This window comes from Vidua chalybeata, chromosome Z (genome assembly GCF_026979565.1).
Source record: "Vidua chalybeata isolate OUT-0048 chromosome Z, bVidCha1 merged haplotype, whole genome shotgun sequence".
NCBI lineage: Eukaryota > Metazoa > Chordata > Aves > Passeriformes > Viduidae > Vidua > Vidua chalybeata.
In genome coordinates, this window is record NC_071570.1 from 11,229,057 (window position 1) to 11,246,630 (window position 17,574).

The 17,574-nt window shown below is 40.8% G+C and overlaps 2 protein-coding genes across 8 annotated transcripts in view; both read left to right on the forward strand.

The window, feature by feature from the left end:
• The first annotated feature begins 739 nt into the window (after positions 1 to 739).
• On the forward strand, positions 740 to 5,315 carry PRXL2C (peroxiredoxin like 2C). 4 transcript variants are annotated; one of them, XM_053932702.1, is made up of 6 exons: positions 740 to 973; positions 1,452 to 1,520; positions 3,056 to 3,109; positions 3,549 to 3,654; positions 3,897 to 4,028; positions 4,639 to 5,315. In XM_053932702.1, exons 1-6 carry the CDS (start codon positions 791 to 793, stop codon positions 4,764 to 4,766), a joined length of 672 nt encoding a protein of 223 aa, XP_053788677.1. In that variant the 5' UTR covers positions 740 to 790; the 3' UTR covers positions 4,767 to 5,315. The 4 variants fall into 4 exon arrangements, with proteins under 4 accessions (XP_053788677.1, XP_053788679.1, XP_053788678.1 ...); XM_053932704.1 differs by lacking the exon at positions 3,549 to 3,654 and having other exon boundaries at positions 3,031 to 3,109; XM_053932703.1 differs by lacking the exon at positions 1,452 to 1,520.
• A 2,566-nt stretch (positions 5,316 to 7,881) lies between these two features.
• Positions 7,882 to 17,574, forward strand: part of CDC14B (cell division cycle 14B) — a 44,231-nt gene continuing 34,538 nt past the window's right edge. For 3 of the 4 annotated variants that reach the window (XM_053969016.1, XM_053969019.1, XM_053969017.1), the window contains exons 1-3: positions 7,882 to 8,200; positions 16,023 to 16,116; positions 16,983 to 17,058. In XM_053969016.1, coding sequence (XP_053824991.1) covers positions 8,041 to 8,200; positions 16,023 to 16,116; positions 16,983 to 17,058 — 330 coding nt within the window. In that variant the 5' untranslated portion in view covers positions 7,882 to 8,040. The remainder of the gene's footprint in view (positions 8,201 to 16,022; positions 16,117 to 16,982; positions 17,059 to 17,574) is intronic. The other variant, XM_053969015.1, reaches the window with a different exon arrangement.

Below are 17,574 nucleotides of genomic sequence, written 5' to 3' on the forward strand. Positions count from 1 at the left end.
ACCCAAAGAACAGGGCATGTAAGTTTGAATCACATTAACATGTAGACCCTGGGAGTGTCTGCCAAGAGAAACTTTGTAAATAATATAATCAGAGAGTTTCACACAGCAGAATAAATTCTGGAGATCTCCTCAGTCCTGTTCTCTCTTGATATTTCTTTTTCCTCTGTCCGCTAAGAAAATACCCTCATTCTCATAAGCTTTCAGCTGACACAACAATCTAAAAGACTACAATACTCTTCAACGACCTAGTGTTATTCTTATTATAAGAACTGTTCACTCATTTCTTCGTGCACGCGAGCATCTTCTGCTATTCAGCTGTCAAGACACTGTGAAGCTCTGCTTTTGCATGAACAGGGACACCGGGTTTGGTGTGGTTTTTGTCTGATACAGCAGCTCGACAGCTCCTCAAGAACAGTTTCCTATCTCGTTTACGGCCCTCTGCAGGGCTGCGGCCTCCCGCAAAAAGCACGCCGACCTCGAGGGCCGTACCACCCCGTCACTGCTCCTACTTGCACACCATTCCCGGGAAACTCCGGGTGACTCTGTGTTTCCCGGGCACAAACTGTACCCCGGCTCTGGCTGACGGACGCGCAGCGGTTTCGGCCGCAGGTTGCCCGCTCTCTCCATCCGAAACCCCCGGCTCCTCCCGGGCCACGGCGCGGCTTCCCGAGGTCGCTCCCACGGCAGGGAACGAACCGCTCCGCTCCATCCCGGCCCCGTCGCTTCCTCGCCGTCGCACAACGCCCCGCGCCTTTTCCGCTCCAGCTCCGCCTTTCCTTTCCGCGCTCCCATGGCCGGGCCACCGGCGCCCCCGGTCACGCAGCAAGTCGGGCGGGCGCGGGGCTGCGGCCGGCGGCCGGAGCAGGAGCAGCTGCGGGAGGCTGCCCGCTGCCTGGTGCTGGACGCGGACGGGAGGAGCGTCCCCTTCCAGGCCCTGTACGCGGAGCAGAAAGCGATCGTGCTGTTCGTGCGGGTGAGGAGGGGCCGTCGCGAGGCCCAACCCGGCGCCCGGCGGGGCTGTGGGGAGGCGGGGGTGCGGGGGCTTAGCACGGGCTGGGCTGGAGCGGAGGGGAAGAAACACGGAGGAGAGCAGTGCTGCTCCTGAGACCCCCTGCTCTTTGGTAAGGTGAAACACGATTTACCAGAAAGGAAATACTTCTTCAGCCGGGTGTTTAGGCAAACAAGTATCGTGTTCCTTGATTTCACAGCTGTCGAGCCAGCTATCACATTCCTAAAATATGTAGAGATAAAAATATTTACAAGGCTGCAGGCCCAGTGTCCTTGTTCAGGCTTGAGTTAAACCAGGATTTTGGCTAATCCAAATTTGGTGCCTGGAATTTTTACCATTCCTTGTTCCTGATCATCTCCAAAGTGGTGTGTGCCCAGAGTCTGCTGCTTCATATCTCTGCAGTTGTATTTGTTTCTGACACATTCAATTGGGTACATTGCAGAACTTTTTGTGTTACACCTGTAAGGAGTATGTAGAAGATCTGGCAAAAGTCCCTAAGGCATTTTTACAAGTAAGTACTCTGCTCTTAATGTGTTTGTGGCTGCAATCAAGCAGATCTGTTATGTCCAGCTACACGTTTATGTAAGGCTTCGAGGAATTAAAAAAAAAAAAAAGGCTCAGAAGAAACGCTTTCATTGTTTGCTACAATAGCAATAATGAATCTGCCTAGGAGACACAGGAAAGGATTTATGGCACTCTGTTGCAACAGCATTATTTCTTGCTGCCCTATTAGCTTGGTGCTCTTTTTACTGCTGTGCTCAGAACAGTTAGACAAAATCTGACAGGCATTTCTTTCAGTATTAGTAGTGCCCTGGACAGCTGTCTTCTGACTGGTAACTACTGCCCTTTCCATTATGCTAGTAGGGCTGACTGAGTGCACGGAACAAGATCAGAAAATTGATCTGGATTAAAAATAGTATCTTTTTCTATGGTGATTTGTAAGCTGCATTAGTAGTGTGTCATGCTCTCCAGGGCAGCTGCACAAACAGGAATGACAGTGACAGAAAAGAGAAGTAGAGTGGGCAGGGGTTGCTATCAACATGGTGTTTTTTGGGTGGTAGGAGACGCCAGAGAAGACAATGATCTCCTGATAAATATGGAAGGTCAATCTGTCTCTTCTAGACTGCTGATTGAAATTCTGCCATACTTTATTCCCAACAGCAGCATAGCCAATGACAGAGACTCAGGTCATTGCTGATGGCAAGTCCACCTAAGTCCATCTGAGATGGACTAGGAATTTGAGGACAAAAAGGGGCAATTTCTTTGTCAGCTTCCCTTTTCAGGACAGATATTTCTAAACTGTTTGATCAGTGTTACTCAAAGACATTTTCTTAATTTGGCTCCTCAAATAAATGTATCTAGAGAGTCAAAAATTTCCACACTTTTCTTAGTGTAAGTATTCTGGTTTTAGGAGGGCTTCTTTTCATAACAAGCAAAATTATTTTATGTGGGAAATTATTCTCTATGGGAAAGGCGAATACATAATAAAACAGCCTTATATTTTTGAACTGTTTTTAGTGATAGCTAAATGAACTTCAGTTTTGGGCTTTGTTTTACAGACTCAGGCCTAAGGCTGCACCTGCCAAAAACACAAGTGCATATAAATGCAAATTATATCTATCAATGGCTCCATATATGTAAATCCCAAATGTTTGGGCACCATCATGTGCTTGGGCACTATCATGTGCTTCTTCTTTAGATGGAGGTGCAACTGAGTGGAAATTTTGAGTTTCCAAAATCATAGCATGTTTCAGTTAATTGAAAAGACAATCCTACCAATGCTACAGGAAACTCAAAGTTTACACAACTGAAATTTAAAAGTTATTTTTAAAAATAATTTTTCACTTAAAGAATTAATGTAGCTGCTAACTGCAGGTGATATACAAAAGTACAGTCTCCAAACGTGGAAGTTATGTTAACGTCAAATAATTTTAAGTCAGTGCACAGTGATCACTAACTTGGGACACCAGAATCTGTTAATGTTTTGAAGTTATGTAGGAACACCCACTTCCTCTTTACAGCTTCAATACCCATGTTCTGTTCTAGGAATCAAATGTGAGGCTTATAGTTATTGGACAGTCATCATATCATCACATCAAGGTAAATAAAGTAGCCATTAAATACAGTGTATCCTCTGTTACGTCTTAATGGTCTGTATTGAGGGATTTGGTTTGCATGAAAAGGTGGTCTTTTGCAACAGCAATAAAAAAGGATAGTATTCATGAGGCAATCTAATAGTAATACATGACTAAAGCAAATAATTAAAACTTGCAGTTTAAAAACCACCAGGGGTTGCTAAGGAAACATCTTTTCTTGATTTCATTGGAAGCTTTGTTTTAATAGAACTTTGAGGATAAAAAATTTCCACTTCAACGTAATTAACAAATATACAATTTTCAAATAAGAGGGAGGAGCATGGAGCTGGCAGGTTGTCAGTATTTTTGCTGTTGTCAGTAGACCCTAACTAGTTACTGCCTTAACCTTACAAATATTACTATATTTTTCTGTGTCTGTCTGTGTCTATGCCTATATTTTACAGCCCTTTTGCAGTTTAACTGGGTATACACATGAAATGTATGTAGATCCACTAAGGGAAATTTATAAAATACTTGGGATGAAAAGAGGTGAAGGTAATAAAGCATCAGGTAAGAAAAATTTTCTTACCTTATTTAGACTTTCACAAACAAAACAAAAATGCTCTGATAAAATAGTATGATCGCAATGTAAAGAGAAAGTGAGTTGCCCACCGGACTGTCTCTCATAGGCTATATTTTGTGAAAATACTGGTAATCAGGAATCTCTAAAGTATTCATAGTAGCTGTTAATTGTTGTTGTTCTTATATTCTTTCATATTTCTAGATAACAAGTGTTTTGTGGTTTTGTTTAGTTCGGAGCCCTCATGTGAAATCAAACACTCTTCTGGGAAGTATTAGGAGTATATGGAGAGCAATGACTGGCCCAGCTTTTGATTTTCAAGGAGACCCTGCTCAGCAGGGAGGAGCTTTGATTCTAGGCCCAGGTGAGCTGCTTTGTTTTGTGTGAAAGTTACCACTGTCTCCTTCAGCTGTTTGCTGCCATTTCGCCTGCTGTCCCTGTGTGTACCAAGGAGACAGTCTGGTGTTGAACTATGCGATTTCTGTCACATGAAGTAATCTGCAGAGTGTCATTGTGTAGTCCCATCTCCCACAGAGGTGGCATAAACCTGATCACAGTCCTGCAAAAATTGGTTGGATTGCTGATGGAACAACTGCCTCAAAGTTTGGAGGGTTTTCTTGATATCATGGTATTTACCTACATTCTGCTTTTACATTTGATTTGAGGCATTTAATGTGGTTTTATTAGAGGAGTAGAGCATGAAGGGGGAATTGCAACATGACAGTATTCACATTATTAGGAAACATCATGCTGCAGCAGATTTAAACTAGTTAAATGCCTCAATGTTCCTTGCTTCTTTAATATAATTTAAAAATATTTTGTCATTGTTTAAAATACAGAATATTTTGCAGTCTACAGAACTAGTACACATTTGTACGATAACTGGTAGGTAGTCAGAATGCTGCTTCAATTCACTTACATCTTTGAATAAGTAAATATGGTATTCAATAATTTACATGTTATTTTCATTCCAGGCAACGAAGTTCATTTTTTGCATCTTGATAAAAACAGGCTGGATCATGTTCCCATTAATACAGTCTTGCAGTTGGCAGGAGTTAAAACAGTGAATTTCTCAAACAAATCTCAGATTATTGACATATGACACTGATGTAATATATACTTTTTTAAAAATTTGTGCTCTACAAGAACAGTTCTCCAGTGAATTACAACAAGCATTGGTTCTGTTGCTTCTTCGTGGGACATCTGAAACCTTATGTAGAAAATCAGAGCATAGAATAAACTACCTGAATACTAGAGATGGATACAGAATTGCTATTTCCATTGAGTACAAGATAATAAAAACTAAAACACAACTGAGACTGATTGCAAAAAATCCTGGAGCTTGTTATTGTCTCATCAGACAAACTTGCTAATGTTTTTTTAAACATCATTGTTAAAGGTGTACTAAAGTAAGAAATCAGATTTTGCTCAGAAAGAACTTGGGATTCTTGCCTTCAGCAGATCAATACTGGCTTTCAATCCAAGACTTTTCAGCACTGTTTTAAAGCTTCCAGCACTGTTATGACAATTTTATATTGAAATACACCTTGAAAAGTCACAATTTTGAACAGCTGGACTTCATTTGCATCTGGCAGTGGCAGAAGTTATGAAACACATTTCACAAATTCAAATAAATATTTTAAATACGTCATCATGTATTGTCTGCAGTTCTTTTGTGCGATACAAAATCATGAGTCTGTAAGACCAGAGAGAGGTGTGTCTTAAATTTGTATCTGATCAGATTATTGGTTTTGGAGTAAGCCAAATTATTTGTGTTCCTATGAAGATTTGCAGCAGAATGTTCTTCCTTTGTGTGTATGTATTTTCTCTCAGAGCAGGAGGTCTCAGAATAAATTGTTCTTAGTTATTTCTGTCTTAGACAACTGAAGTAAGCATAACAGCATTCTTTCTGGATTGCAGTTCTGGCATATTTCATATTATTCATTTATCTACAGATGTTTATGTTCAACATCTATTGGTTTCATTAAAGTAGACATGCCCTCTTTGATGTAGGATACACCTCTTTTTAGCAATTTGAAAAAAAAAAAATTGTCCAAGATTTATGGAGGAGCGTATCCTTCTCTGCAGTATTTGACCTTCACTGTAAAACGCTACCATACATACATGTCTCAGCTGCAGATTTTCTCCCCTTTTAAGCTTTAACGCAATTGTGAAATGGCATTTTGTGAAGATGTTTGTTCCTGTATCCATTAAGGTCACTGGCAGGCCCAGAGCAAGTTCTGGAAAGCTTTACATCATTAAAAGCATGTGAAATTAAGTGCACTGTTCCTTGATGAAAAATAAAAGGCTTGCTTAAGAAACATAACAATACTGAATAATGTAATTCTATTAAAGATACTATGCCTTAGCAACTTACTCATTACACCTCCATTTTGATATTATATGTTTACAAGAAGGATTTTATTAATGGAAAAATACAGTTGTCAGTTCCCTGCTTTGACTAAACAGCACTCGGCACAGGGATAAAGGTAGTCACGTGCAGACTCTGAATCCCTGTGATTTCAGGGCTGGCCAGAGCCTTCCTCAAACTCGGCATAACAGACTGGGACAGGCAGCTCAGGCTCACAGCAGAGTGAAGTCTGCTTTTCATGAACCACTGTTCCTACAGTCTCAAATAAGGAGCTGCCTCCTCCCTCCAGCACTCCCCCAACTCAACATTATTTTTCAGCATGCCAGGAACTCTGGAATGCATCTGCCTCTCTGCCTTATGTTACTTAAATAACAGCCAAAAGCAGGCTGGAAAACTGGTCATATGTTTGTAAAACAAAGACAATAAACAAAGAAAAATTCTTTTCAAAGACAATGAATGATGAATACTCAGTTTATTTGTGGTGCTTCCACTCTGCTTCATTCACCTGATAATAATCACAGCTAAGGACACTGATTCTCGTTTCACTTTTATTTTGCAGTTGTTCTTGGTGCTCTTGATTTTAAAGGAAATGTTCTAGTTGCCTTCCTGGTTCTTTTGCTTTTAACAGAATTAAAACAATATACAATGGTTATAGTTCTCTTGGTCCTAATAAGCACATAAAAAAAAAATAACTACAGCTAAAAGAGCTATGGACTATTAAAAGATATTGGAATTAATTAAAGTATAGTTTTACAGCTCTTTAGGTTGAAGTCATCCACCTTCACTATTTTAATACTATTTTAATATGGAACCATACCACAACCTCTGAGTTATCTCAGCAAAATCACTTCTTCAGAAAGACTCACAAACTGCAGACAAACAAAAGGAGAGAGGAAGAGAGAGGAGGATTCAGCAGAAGAGCTGAGGTGTCCTAATCAGACCATTGGGCCTGCCTTTTGCATCTGGCCACAGCGAGACAATGACTCCCACATTCATAATGAATTGGAACAACTATGGCCACAGTCATGCTTGGGAGAATTTGTTTTTGAAGCGTCAGAAGAATTTTAGGTCTCTGGTGTTATTTAGAAAGGATTTTTTAAAAAGGCATGCAGTGAAAAGTGGCAACGAGTATGTTTCCAACAGGTTTTCCTCCACAAATACGCACGTTCAGCAGATGGTAGAATACTTCCTCAAGGGCTTTCATCATGGCCATTAGACGGAGGTGGGAAGGGAGTGGTTCTTAGAAGCTGTTTTACCTACTAGCTTGGTTTAGTGCTACGGCTATTTAAAATAACTGTGTGTTTTAAAGTATCACTGTGTCTAAGAGGCAGATTCACACACAGTTATTTAAACTTTTCGGGTAAGTCCATTTAACGTTCAGAACAGAAGCCTGCATGCACTGGCCTGTTTCAAGTTGGCCTTACGAAGTACCAAGGCCTTGGGCTCCTCTTTTGGTACGTGTCAGGAGGGGCACCTGGAGGGCTGCGAGGCCCCCGGAGAAGGCGGGGCGAGCGCGGAGTGCCCGGGGCGAGCGCGGAGTGCCCGGGGCGAGCGCGGAGTGCCCGGGGCGGCGGCGGCGCCCCCGCGGCCCGGGCCGCGCGCCCCATCCCGGGGGCAGCCGGCGCCACGTCAGCAGCGCGGGCCGGGCGCGCGCCCGAGCAGGCGGCGCCCCGGGGGCGGCGGATTGGGGGGGGGGGGGGGGGAGGGGGGGGGGTCGCGTGCCCCGGCCCACCTGTTACCGCGGCCGCCGTGACGTCACGCCCCCCTCCCCCGCCCCGCTGCTCCGCGCCGGTGACGCCACACCGCGCGCCCCAATCAGGGGCGGCCGTTGGGGGCGCGGCGGGCGCTCCGCCGGGCGGCGGGGCGAAGGTGCGGCGGGACGGGGCGGTGTCCGCGGGGACGCGTCAGCCGCCGCCGCCCTCGCCGCCGCGGGGTCCCTCCCCTCCCTCCGGCCGTCCGGTCCCCGCGGGATGAGGGGATAGTAGCGCCCGCGGCCGCCTCCGCCATGAAGCGGAAGAGCTGGGCCGAGGCGCGGCGCCGCGCAGCCCCGCCGCCGCCCGCGCTGAAGAGGACGCGGGGCGCGGCGCCGCGGGCGGCGGGGGGCGAGGCGGAGCGGCGGCGGCAGCCGCCCCCCGCCGGTCTGGAGACCTGCCTGAGAATCGCGGGTGAGGGGGGTGTGCCGGGGGCGCGGGGGGCGGGGGTGTCCCGGTTTCCCGCCGTCCCGACGCGGTGTCCCGTCCCGCTGGCGGTGGGCGCCGCGCCGGCTCCGGGTGGGCAGGAAAACTTCTGTCGGCGCGATTCCCGGGAGAACCCCGGGGCGCTCGGCAGCCGCTGCTGTCCGGGCGGTGGGCCGGTCGGTCCCCGAGCCCGGAGCTCTGGCGTGTCGCTCAGCCAAGTATAGTAGAAAACCGCGCCGCTCGTCCAGCGGGATAACTCATCCTGCCGGTGTCCCGGTAGTCCGAGCCGTACCCAGCACCGATTGCCTCTTGCTGCCTCTTGCTGGCATTTTCTGCCTGCCAGAGAGAGTGAACGGAAAACAACGTTGAACTCGTTTCTATCCGTTCAACACGTTGTGGGGTGGAAAAAAAGTAGCATATTTCTCCATGTATTGGGGGCATATGTATGTACACACACACACGCGCAAATATATCTATATCTAATCTATCTGTATCTATATATCTAGATAGATGTACAGCTAGATATAGATATTTGACTCTCCTGATGCCATAATATTGTGCTTGCTGGCTAATGAGTAAAATAATGGGCAAACGTCGCACCTCCGCTTGACATGCAAGTGCCAACAGCTTAGGCATGGCAGGATTGCTTAGTGTCGTCCCTCCTTTTCGTGATTCCAGGCTCCGAGCCGCGCTTTGTTTTGGCACATGAGTCTGCCTCTTTTAAGAAGTCTGTGGGATCACGGCCAGAAAATTCTGTGTTTAGGTTTCAGCTCCCCAGCTAAAAGATGGCGTTGAGTTTAGTTTGCCTAAAGGCAAAAACAACAACAAAAATTACTTTTTAAGTCATATGTCATAATCTCAGAATTTTAGTGTATTTACAACTTTTCATAAAAAACAAGAAATATACCTCCCAGTGCATCTCTGTGAAGAGCATGGAAAATATCTGTGGACAGAGCAACCAAAAATATAAAAAGCAAACATGCAGAAAAGGCACCAATGTATCTTTTATATCTGTATCAAAAGCATGGTTCCTTATATTAACTAGTGTGTCTCCTACATAACAGTATGTTTAGAAAACGGTAAGATTTTGTTTTGAAAATTTGGCATACAAACGTGGAAAGAATGTAAACTCCCAAAGCTTTCCAGATTCTTCTTTTTAAAAAGCTTTAATACTGTCAGGGAGTAAAATCCTAAATATTCCAGCCAAAAATTCAGCATTTTAGGCCTAATCTACACTGTGAAACATAATGGTGTACTTATCTACAGAACTCTAAGGCTCCAATTACTCCGTATGTGTTTTGTTTCTATAGCAGCAACTGTTCATATAGGACATTATGATAATATGATTTTAAGGTCATTTGTGGAAACCCCTCATGTAACAGATAATGACTTTTACTATCAAAGTGATTTTACTACCAGTATTACCACGCAGCCCTGTCCAGCTCACATCGCCAGCAAACAGATCTGTCTAACCATTCTCATGAAGCAGTTGCTTTGACCTGGTAACATGTGCCATTTAAATTCAATAAAGCACCTAGTCTTTGACCTGTGTTTTTGCAGTGGGATTTCACCATGTGCAGCAGTACCTAGTGTAGTAAATTTTATTAAAGTGCACTTTAATTAACTTTACTTTGATTAAAGTAAATTTGATTATTATATTTAACAATATTTCATTTTGTCTTGATCTTGCTGTGCACGGTGACTGCTGTTTATTGTCCAGTTTTTAGTTCTGATTCGAATTATAGTCTAATGTTTAGTTTGCTGCTACATCATACTTGTTTTTTTAAAGAGAAATCTTAAAAGAATAAGCTAACAGGCTTACCTTTTTGTTCAGCTGTTTGAAAGTTATGTGAAGGTTTGAAATGTCAGCTCTACCTTCTCATAATGCAGTTTTCAGAAATTAATTAATAGTTGGGTACTAGAGACAAAGCATAAGGTCTTATTCCAAAAAATGGATGTACTGGTAAATATGTGAACCACTGTAAAGACTGAGAGGTCTGTGTTAGCTTATCTGCTTACAGAAACAGTGCCAAACTTATTAAGAACATTGCAGGCTACCCTTATTTTCATCTTTGCAAAAGACAGAAGCAGAACATAAACCGAAATTGCTGTAAAGATTTTGTTGTGTAATGTTACATTCATAAAAAGCAAAGTTTCAAATCCACTCCAGGAATTTTATATCCACAATATTTATAGTAATCATTGTATTTCTTTATCTTGTAATTAATTGTATGCATCAGCCATATGTCAAAATAACTATTAATTAGAACTGTCTGAATATTCTTGGTTACTAGTAAGACTAGTTCAGGAAAGCTGTCCATTTAAAAAGTTGTTCATTTTGGTCTGTTGAGCTGCATGGTAAGCTTTATCATTTTCTCTTTGTCAACTAGTGCATGAGGCTTGCTGGTATGAATCCAATTTGCTGGAACTGAATGCATTTCGTCTGTTTATTAGAAGCATATTCCCATATCCTTCTGATCTCTGAGAGAAATAATTTATATGATCTAAATAAAATGTAGCAATGCTCTGTGAGATGCTTGAAGCTGTTAATTTCCTTTCCTTGGCTGCTTGTCTTTCTCATTGCTCTTATTTTATAAAAAACATTTTAAAGAGGAGGTGGAATTATAATGCATAAACTTCAGGCAAAAGATGTGGGTTTCTCTCACACCTATTTTGTGTGGTTAATTAATTCTAAAATGAAATAACTACAATAACTATACATGGAATTAAACTTTAAGTGATATAATGTCATGGGTAATTTCTTGACATTTGTTCTTCCTGCTGAATGTATATCCAGTTTGTTTACAGAATTGAACTAACATCTTAAAGGATTCTCTAAGCTACAGTATACTTACCTATTTTGTTTTTCTTCATTGAGCATAATTTTGCTTATATTGTCTGTTGGAGTTGATAATTAAATATTTATTTTAATGTATTAATTGATATGTGGGTTGTTTTTTAGGTTTTGTATTGCAGTTTGTTGTTTTTTTCAAACCATTAAGTTGTCTTTTTGCAGGAATGCTGGTTTGTCATTATAAACTTTGTGTACCCAATAGAAAACTATTTTTCTAGAATGCTTCCAATAAGTATCATTAAGCTTCCAATATTTTTACTCTCAACATTTTCAATTACTTTTTATTATGCAGCTGTCTCAGTTAAAAAACTGTGTTTACTCTTTTATCAATATGACCTCACTTACTTGTGAGTCTTCTCCAGAGTTAAGATTTTAAATACATGTTTCAGGCTTTTAGTATCTAATCCAGCACTGAAAGTGCATGAACATATGCAGTCTCATGTATCAGTCAAGAGCAGCAAAGTGGAAGCACTCTATGTAAGTGAAGTAACAATGTTGATCAGTCATGACATGGCACTGAAAAGAAGGCTTTCATAGTTTTTTGTTTAAAAACAAAGTTCCTGTATCTTTTTAGTGTACTTTTATTTTCCTTTTCAGAGTCCAGGCTGTTGTTCCAATTGGCAACTCTATCATTAGCTGAATTTGAAATATCATAGTGATGATGACTGAATGATTTTTTTTAAGGATATGGAGATTAAAAAGAAAATCTTCAACAAATATGTTGAAGTTTTTAAGTTAAACACAACAAAATTCCATATACCAACTCTGAATTCAGAAATACACTCCTCTTAAAATAGTAAAAACTCTTTGGCTACATTCCTGGTGATTCAAAACAGACTAACACTGGGTTTTGTTGTACTGTCAATCACTGAGTTTCTCATCTAGGGCATCTATTTAACAATAGAACTGTAGAGTTTCTGTTTGTGTTAAATAATGTTTGCTGATTATATGCAAACTTGTCCTGCCACTAATGCCTATTTAATATTTAGTTGTCACTTAAAGTCATAGAATCACTTAGGTTGGAAGAAGCCTCTAAGATCATCAAGTCCAACTGTAATTCTTGAATTAAGGAAATTTCTTTCCTGAAGGCCTGTACAGCACAACCTGAGAAGCATCAGGCTGGTTGAGAGTAAAGGAAGGAGATTATTTTTTCATCTCTAAATTCACATTAATGTGATTTTGAAGTGGTAGTTCTCAATTTTCTATGCATCTATTTCCACAGAACACTGTGGCTCTGATAAACAAGCAGAGTGCTTTTCCTTCTGTAACACTCTGCAATCAGCTTGGATAGTCATGCTTGTGCTAGCTTTAGTCTCACTAGCTGAGCTACCAGCAGTAACACAGCTGTGGTAAGCTATGCCTCAGTTAGGGGTACGTAGGCTAATTTTGGTTGTACATTGGATACTTACTCAAAGGCCTGCAGTGACATCCGTGCTTATGTATTTTAACTGTTCTGTTATATAAGGCTGACAAAATTAAGTGTATTTTAAGTGTCTCTAAAATGCTGCAGCCATATCTCCTAATTGCAGAGCAGATGCAGTGTGTAAGGCAGTGAGCTCTACTCTGTCGTTCTTCTGAGAGATGATTAGAAAGGTCTGCTCTAGTTTGATAGTTTTCGGATGATTTTTTTATCAGAAATTTGCAGGAATTAGGAAGTGCTCAAGTGCACTATATGTAAATGAAATACTAAAGAGCTAAAATTAGCAAAGGCAACATGAAGATAATTAAAGGGAAGCCTTGCTCCTGGCAGTCCAAACCTTTGTGGAATCCTGGTGAAATCAAATCATCAGTGCTTGAGTGTATTTTATGTATAAACTCTCAATCCTGCAATCAGATCCTTAATGAAGGAATTCTTCTTTCTCTTAATTTCTGTTTAAAAAAACCAACACACTAATCCTTGATTAAATAGAACTTGGAATGTGTTTGGGAAAAAAACAGGTAAAAACAGACATGGTGAGTAATGCAGCATTTGTCAGATGCTGGACTGGTAAATCAGTAGAAGGGTAAATACACTTACAGGAAATTTCTTCATTCTAAAATCTCCCCATAGGAAACATGTTAAAAAGATGGAGCCTGCTGTTTACATAATAGGGAGTAATTGTTAGCAGTGCACAGGAATGGACAGCTTGTCAGGATATTGGCATTTGACACACACTGCTCTTATTGTGAGGTACTTCTGTAAGCTCATTAAACTCAAGTTTCTTTCAGGTGTTTTAAGAATAGCAACAATGAACACAGTTCAGAGATACCAGAGCAGAACCATTGCCAATAGCAGTTCTGAAGGCCATATACACACTGCTTGCTCAAGATAGGAATTTTTATTTTTGCTGGACATTTTTGCAAGTTGCAGAAGCATTCAGTAACAGTATGAGCACTGAGGATGCAAGTGATTCTTCTACTCCAAGTCATGTTTTGGAGCAAAATGCTAAATTATTTTAGGTCTTTGACCTATGCAAATTATATTTATTTTCATTTTTGTCCTCCTTTTGTATTTGAAGATTTTGGATTGCTCTTTGCAAAGTACTTTTATATTTTCAAAAGTGTTGTAAAGTTTCTCTGAAGAAGCTGAAGTGCAAAAAGGTAGCATTTGAGTACCCAAGGAACTCAGTTTGAGTAGTACTGCCATTCTTTGCAGACTTTGATGTGGTTATTGTTTGTGTACAATGAAGAGGGAGAGCTCGGTCTAGTTAATAATTAGACTGGCACTTAAAGACAGATGCCATGGAGGGAAAAATTTTGACTGCATATTTTTGCTCTTAACCCTCAGCAGGCTGGTTCAGTGAGCTAACTCAGAAGATTTTTCCTTCTAAGGAACCTGATGTCAGCTAGCCATTAAATCAGTTTAGAAGTGGTGTGAAATTGTAGCTTGGGGCTGCAACGACATGTGTTTAATGTAGTAATGCCAGTTTAAATACAATACCTAGATATCACGTCCTCTCAGTTCTCCTTCCTGCTTCCTCCCTTGCTCTCGGTTCTCCTGCACACATTAGTTCTCATTCTCAGAGCAGAGGGATGTAAGTCAGCAAAGCAACTTTTGACCTTCTTTTTTGATTTTCTTTTTTTCCTTTCCTTTTTCTTTTTTTTTTCTTGCCTTCTTTTTCCTTTTTTTTTTTTCTTTTTTCTCCCCCCTTTTTTTTCCTTTTTTTTTCCTGGTTTTTTTTTTTCTTCATTTTTTTAGTATTGCCCAGGAATACCTGTTACAGTTTCTAATTCATTCAAATCCACCTTGACAGAGCTCAGTGATTAACACAGTGGTGGGGAACTACCCCCAAAAGTCCACACCCAGGACTGCCTCTCTATGAAGCAGTTTTCGCCATAGCATATTTTGCACCCAGCTGAAGTATCAGTGCATCTGCTTCTGCACACTTTGTGGGCCAGTTTAGTCACTTCTTAAAAATGCACACATTACTTTAAATTTTATCCTTTGTCTTGTTTTCAGGGAATGATTTGGTAAGTGCTGGGAAGTACAGAAGCAGGTAAGGCACTTCACATTTAGTACTTGAAGGTGCTCTGGTTACAGAATGAGACTATTAGAAATTAAATAAGCAAGTTGAGTGCCTTGCTTCTGCTAAAGAGTAAGGAGGTAGATGCCTAACTTGCTTAGGAGGTACTGTACATCCCACTATTGCTCTTGGCCTGAACATGTTTAAGCCAAACCACTCACATCAGGCTGCTGTTCTACTGAAAAAAGCATTAAGAAAATGTACTCTTTTTGTTGGACTTTTCTGCTTTCACCCTTGAGATACTAGTGTATGTAGGTGAGCACTGAGCATGTGACTGTTGAAATATAGATATGGTAACTCCTTTCAGGGCATATCTGGATATGTATTTTCAAGATACAGACGATGATTTCTAAGTGGTGGTCATGGATGATGAAGTTTTGAAGCTTGAAGTGATTTCCCACCCCCCCCCCCCGCTGTCTAAAACCTGACATTCAGTTTTTCCTCACTGCAGATCATGTTTTGAAATAATATGTACATGTGATCTGTTTTGATACTTACATAATGTCTGTTCTAGGGAATTATTTTGCAAAGAAAAAAAAAAAGCTTTCCTTTTAGGTCTGAATTTTAATTCAAATATTTGATGATATTTTCCTCAGCAGGAGGAAGACGAGTATTGCAGTGGTGCTGCAAGCCTCAATTTTTATTGACCAATTACCCCAAGCACAGCAATTTATAGCAGGAGCACAGTCAGTGTTTAAAGTTCACTGGGGCTTCAGCTTCCCTGGCCATAAAAGTAATTTATATCTATGTGAATACCACTGGTATTTTTTTCCCCTCAGCTTAATGAAGGAAACCAGGACAAGTACAAGATACCTCCTGCCTGCAGGCACACAGGCTTTGAATGGGCAGCTGGGGTGGGGATGAGAATTCAGTTGGAGATGTCCAGGTGGGGCTTGGCTGGTGCTCCCATGGGCAGTATGGGCTGCCTGGTTGGATACCTCCCAAGTCTGTTACCTGCAGGCTTTAGTTGCATGGCACTGCTGTCAAAATCATGGCTTTACAGAAAGGAGTGCCTGTGTTTGGTGTGAGTGTGCTTCATCATTTAGTTTAATGTAGGGAGAGAGAGGTGCAGAGGGATTTGTGCTTTAGTTTGCAGGGATGGTGTGCGTGCATTAGTACTTGGAGTGCAACCGAACCTGCCAAAGGAGTTGTCTGCTGTGTGTGTGGGTGTAAGTTAGGCTCCTGCTATTTTGCAAAGTCATCAAACAAGGAACACTTTGGGAAAGAACACTAAAGAGCTGTGGGTTATGGGAATGCTGCTGAGCAAAAAGCCTCAATCTTTGTGTGCCTTGTTTGTTTAACACTGGAGAAATAATAATACCTAATTTAATACTTAAAAGAAGATTTTCTTCATTCTAAACCATTTAATGTCGTCCCATTGACAAGTAATACTTCAGAGTTTCAGCAGAAAATCATGATTTTTATAAAAGCTTTCAATTTTCTTGCATTTCAGATCGCCTTTATTTTGCAATTCTCTACCAAAAACCAAAGAGTGGAGCTGCAAATACCCATTATTTCTGCATAGATGATGAACTTGTGTATGAGAAGTAAGTACCAAGTTAGGTTTTTCTTTCCTTGTTTTGCAGAAATAAATTAATCAGAACAACAGCAGTGAGGAAATAGTCTCATTGGAGAATTAATTACATGAGTTTGGTCTTCTAAGACTTACATGCCATGATGACTTATAGGCTTTTGAAGGATTTTCTGCTTTCCCATCAGGATTTCTTAAAAACATTTTCAAAGCAGAAGCTTTCATTGTACCAATTCTTGTTAGAAGACACAGAAACGTGATACAGCCATATGAATTTAGAAGTGCACATTGTACTGCCAGACTAAAAGGTTCCTCATGTATTAAGTGGAATGTCTGAACTTCCTAGAATCAGAGAAGAGAATGGCAAAGTCAATTCAAGCCTTTATGAGCTGACAATGGATATATTATTTCCCCTATAGTGAGCAGTGTCTGTCTTTTACATGATGTGGAATGTTGCTAATTCTTCAAATAGTTTTGATCAAGAGCATGCTTGTTGTTTTTTAATACACTAATAAATCTTTATTCTCTGTGTTCCCTTTTCTCTAGCACGAGTTGCTTTCTTTTAAAGTAAAGCTTATGAATTCCTCTTAAAATAGAATTTAAAAACTTTAGTCACAGAGCAATACAGTAGTGAGAAATAGTTTTTAAAGTCTGGGGTATTGGTTTAGAATGATGCTGTGTGGAAAACAAAAGAATTTTAGTCATGTTTAAGATGACAAAACATTTCTTGCAACAAAACAGTATGTATTTATGTAAGAAAGCATGCTTGTTTTTAGAATGAGGTATGTATATCACATGTATATTATTACTCCTGGCTTTGCGCATCTTGTTAAAAAAAGGTATTTACAGGGTCATGTACAATTTTCTCCTTTCTTCTTACAGTTTCTATGCAGACTTTGGACCACTCAATCTGGCAATGGTCTACAGATACTGCAGCAAGCTAAATAGGAAATTAAAGGTAATGCTTGGGTTTTTGATTCAAAAGCCAATATTACTGGCCTTTTAAAAAACAAAAACAAGTGGGCCAACATTTCTTTTGTTGTTATTGTTCAGGTGCTTTCCTGTTTTCCTAATCCAGCTGAATTCTGAATATGAATGCTATATTGTAGTGAGGTGAATTTAGGGAGGAGGAGGATCAGGGTGCAAAACTCACTCACTCACAGGAGATGTACAACTGTGTCAATAACTATCATTAAGCTTCTAGAAGATGAGTTGCTGAATGAATACAGCCTCTTATATAGGAAAAGTTTTTTTCCTGGAATTGTGTCGTATTGGCAGTGTGCCAATATTGCATGAGCTCAAAGATGTAGTGCTAGGTTTTATTTGAAATTATTTTTGTTTGATTTGGTCTTCTCTTCTGATGCTGACATTCTTCAGTAATGAGCAACATTGGATCTTTAGTAGCATTGATAGCATTGGCCTGAAGGAGGCTGCTCTGCTTGTACTGCAGATTTTTTCTCTTACAGGAGCTGAG

Excerpts from the sequence above, each read along its gene's own strand:
- PRXL2C (XM_053932702.1), top strand. The coding sequence starts at position 791 with ATGGCCGGGCCACCGGCGCCCCCGGTCACGCAGCAAGTCGGGCGGGCG. Across the intron at positions 3,655-3,896 it reads TGAAGGTAATAAAGCATCAG|TTCGGAGCCCTCATGTGAAA; the intron begins GTAAGAAAAATT and ends GGTTTTGTTTAG. Across the intron at positions 4,029-4,638 it reads AGCTTTGATTCTAGGCCCAG|GCAACGAAGTTCATTTTTTG; the intron begins GTGAGCTGCTTT and ends TTTTCATTCCAG.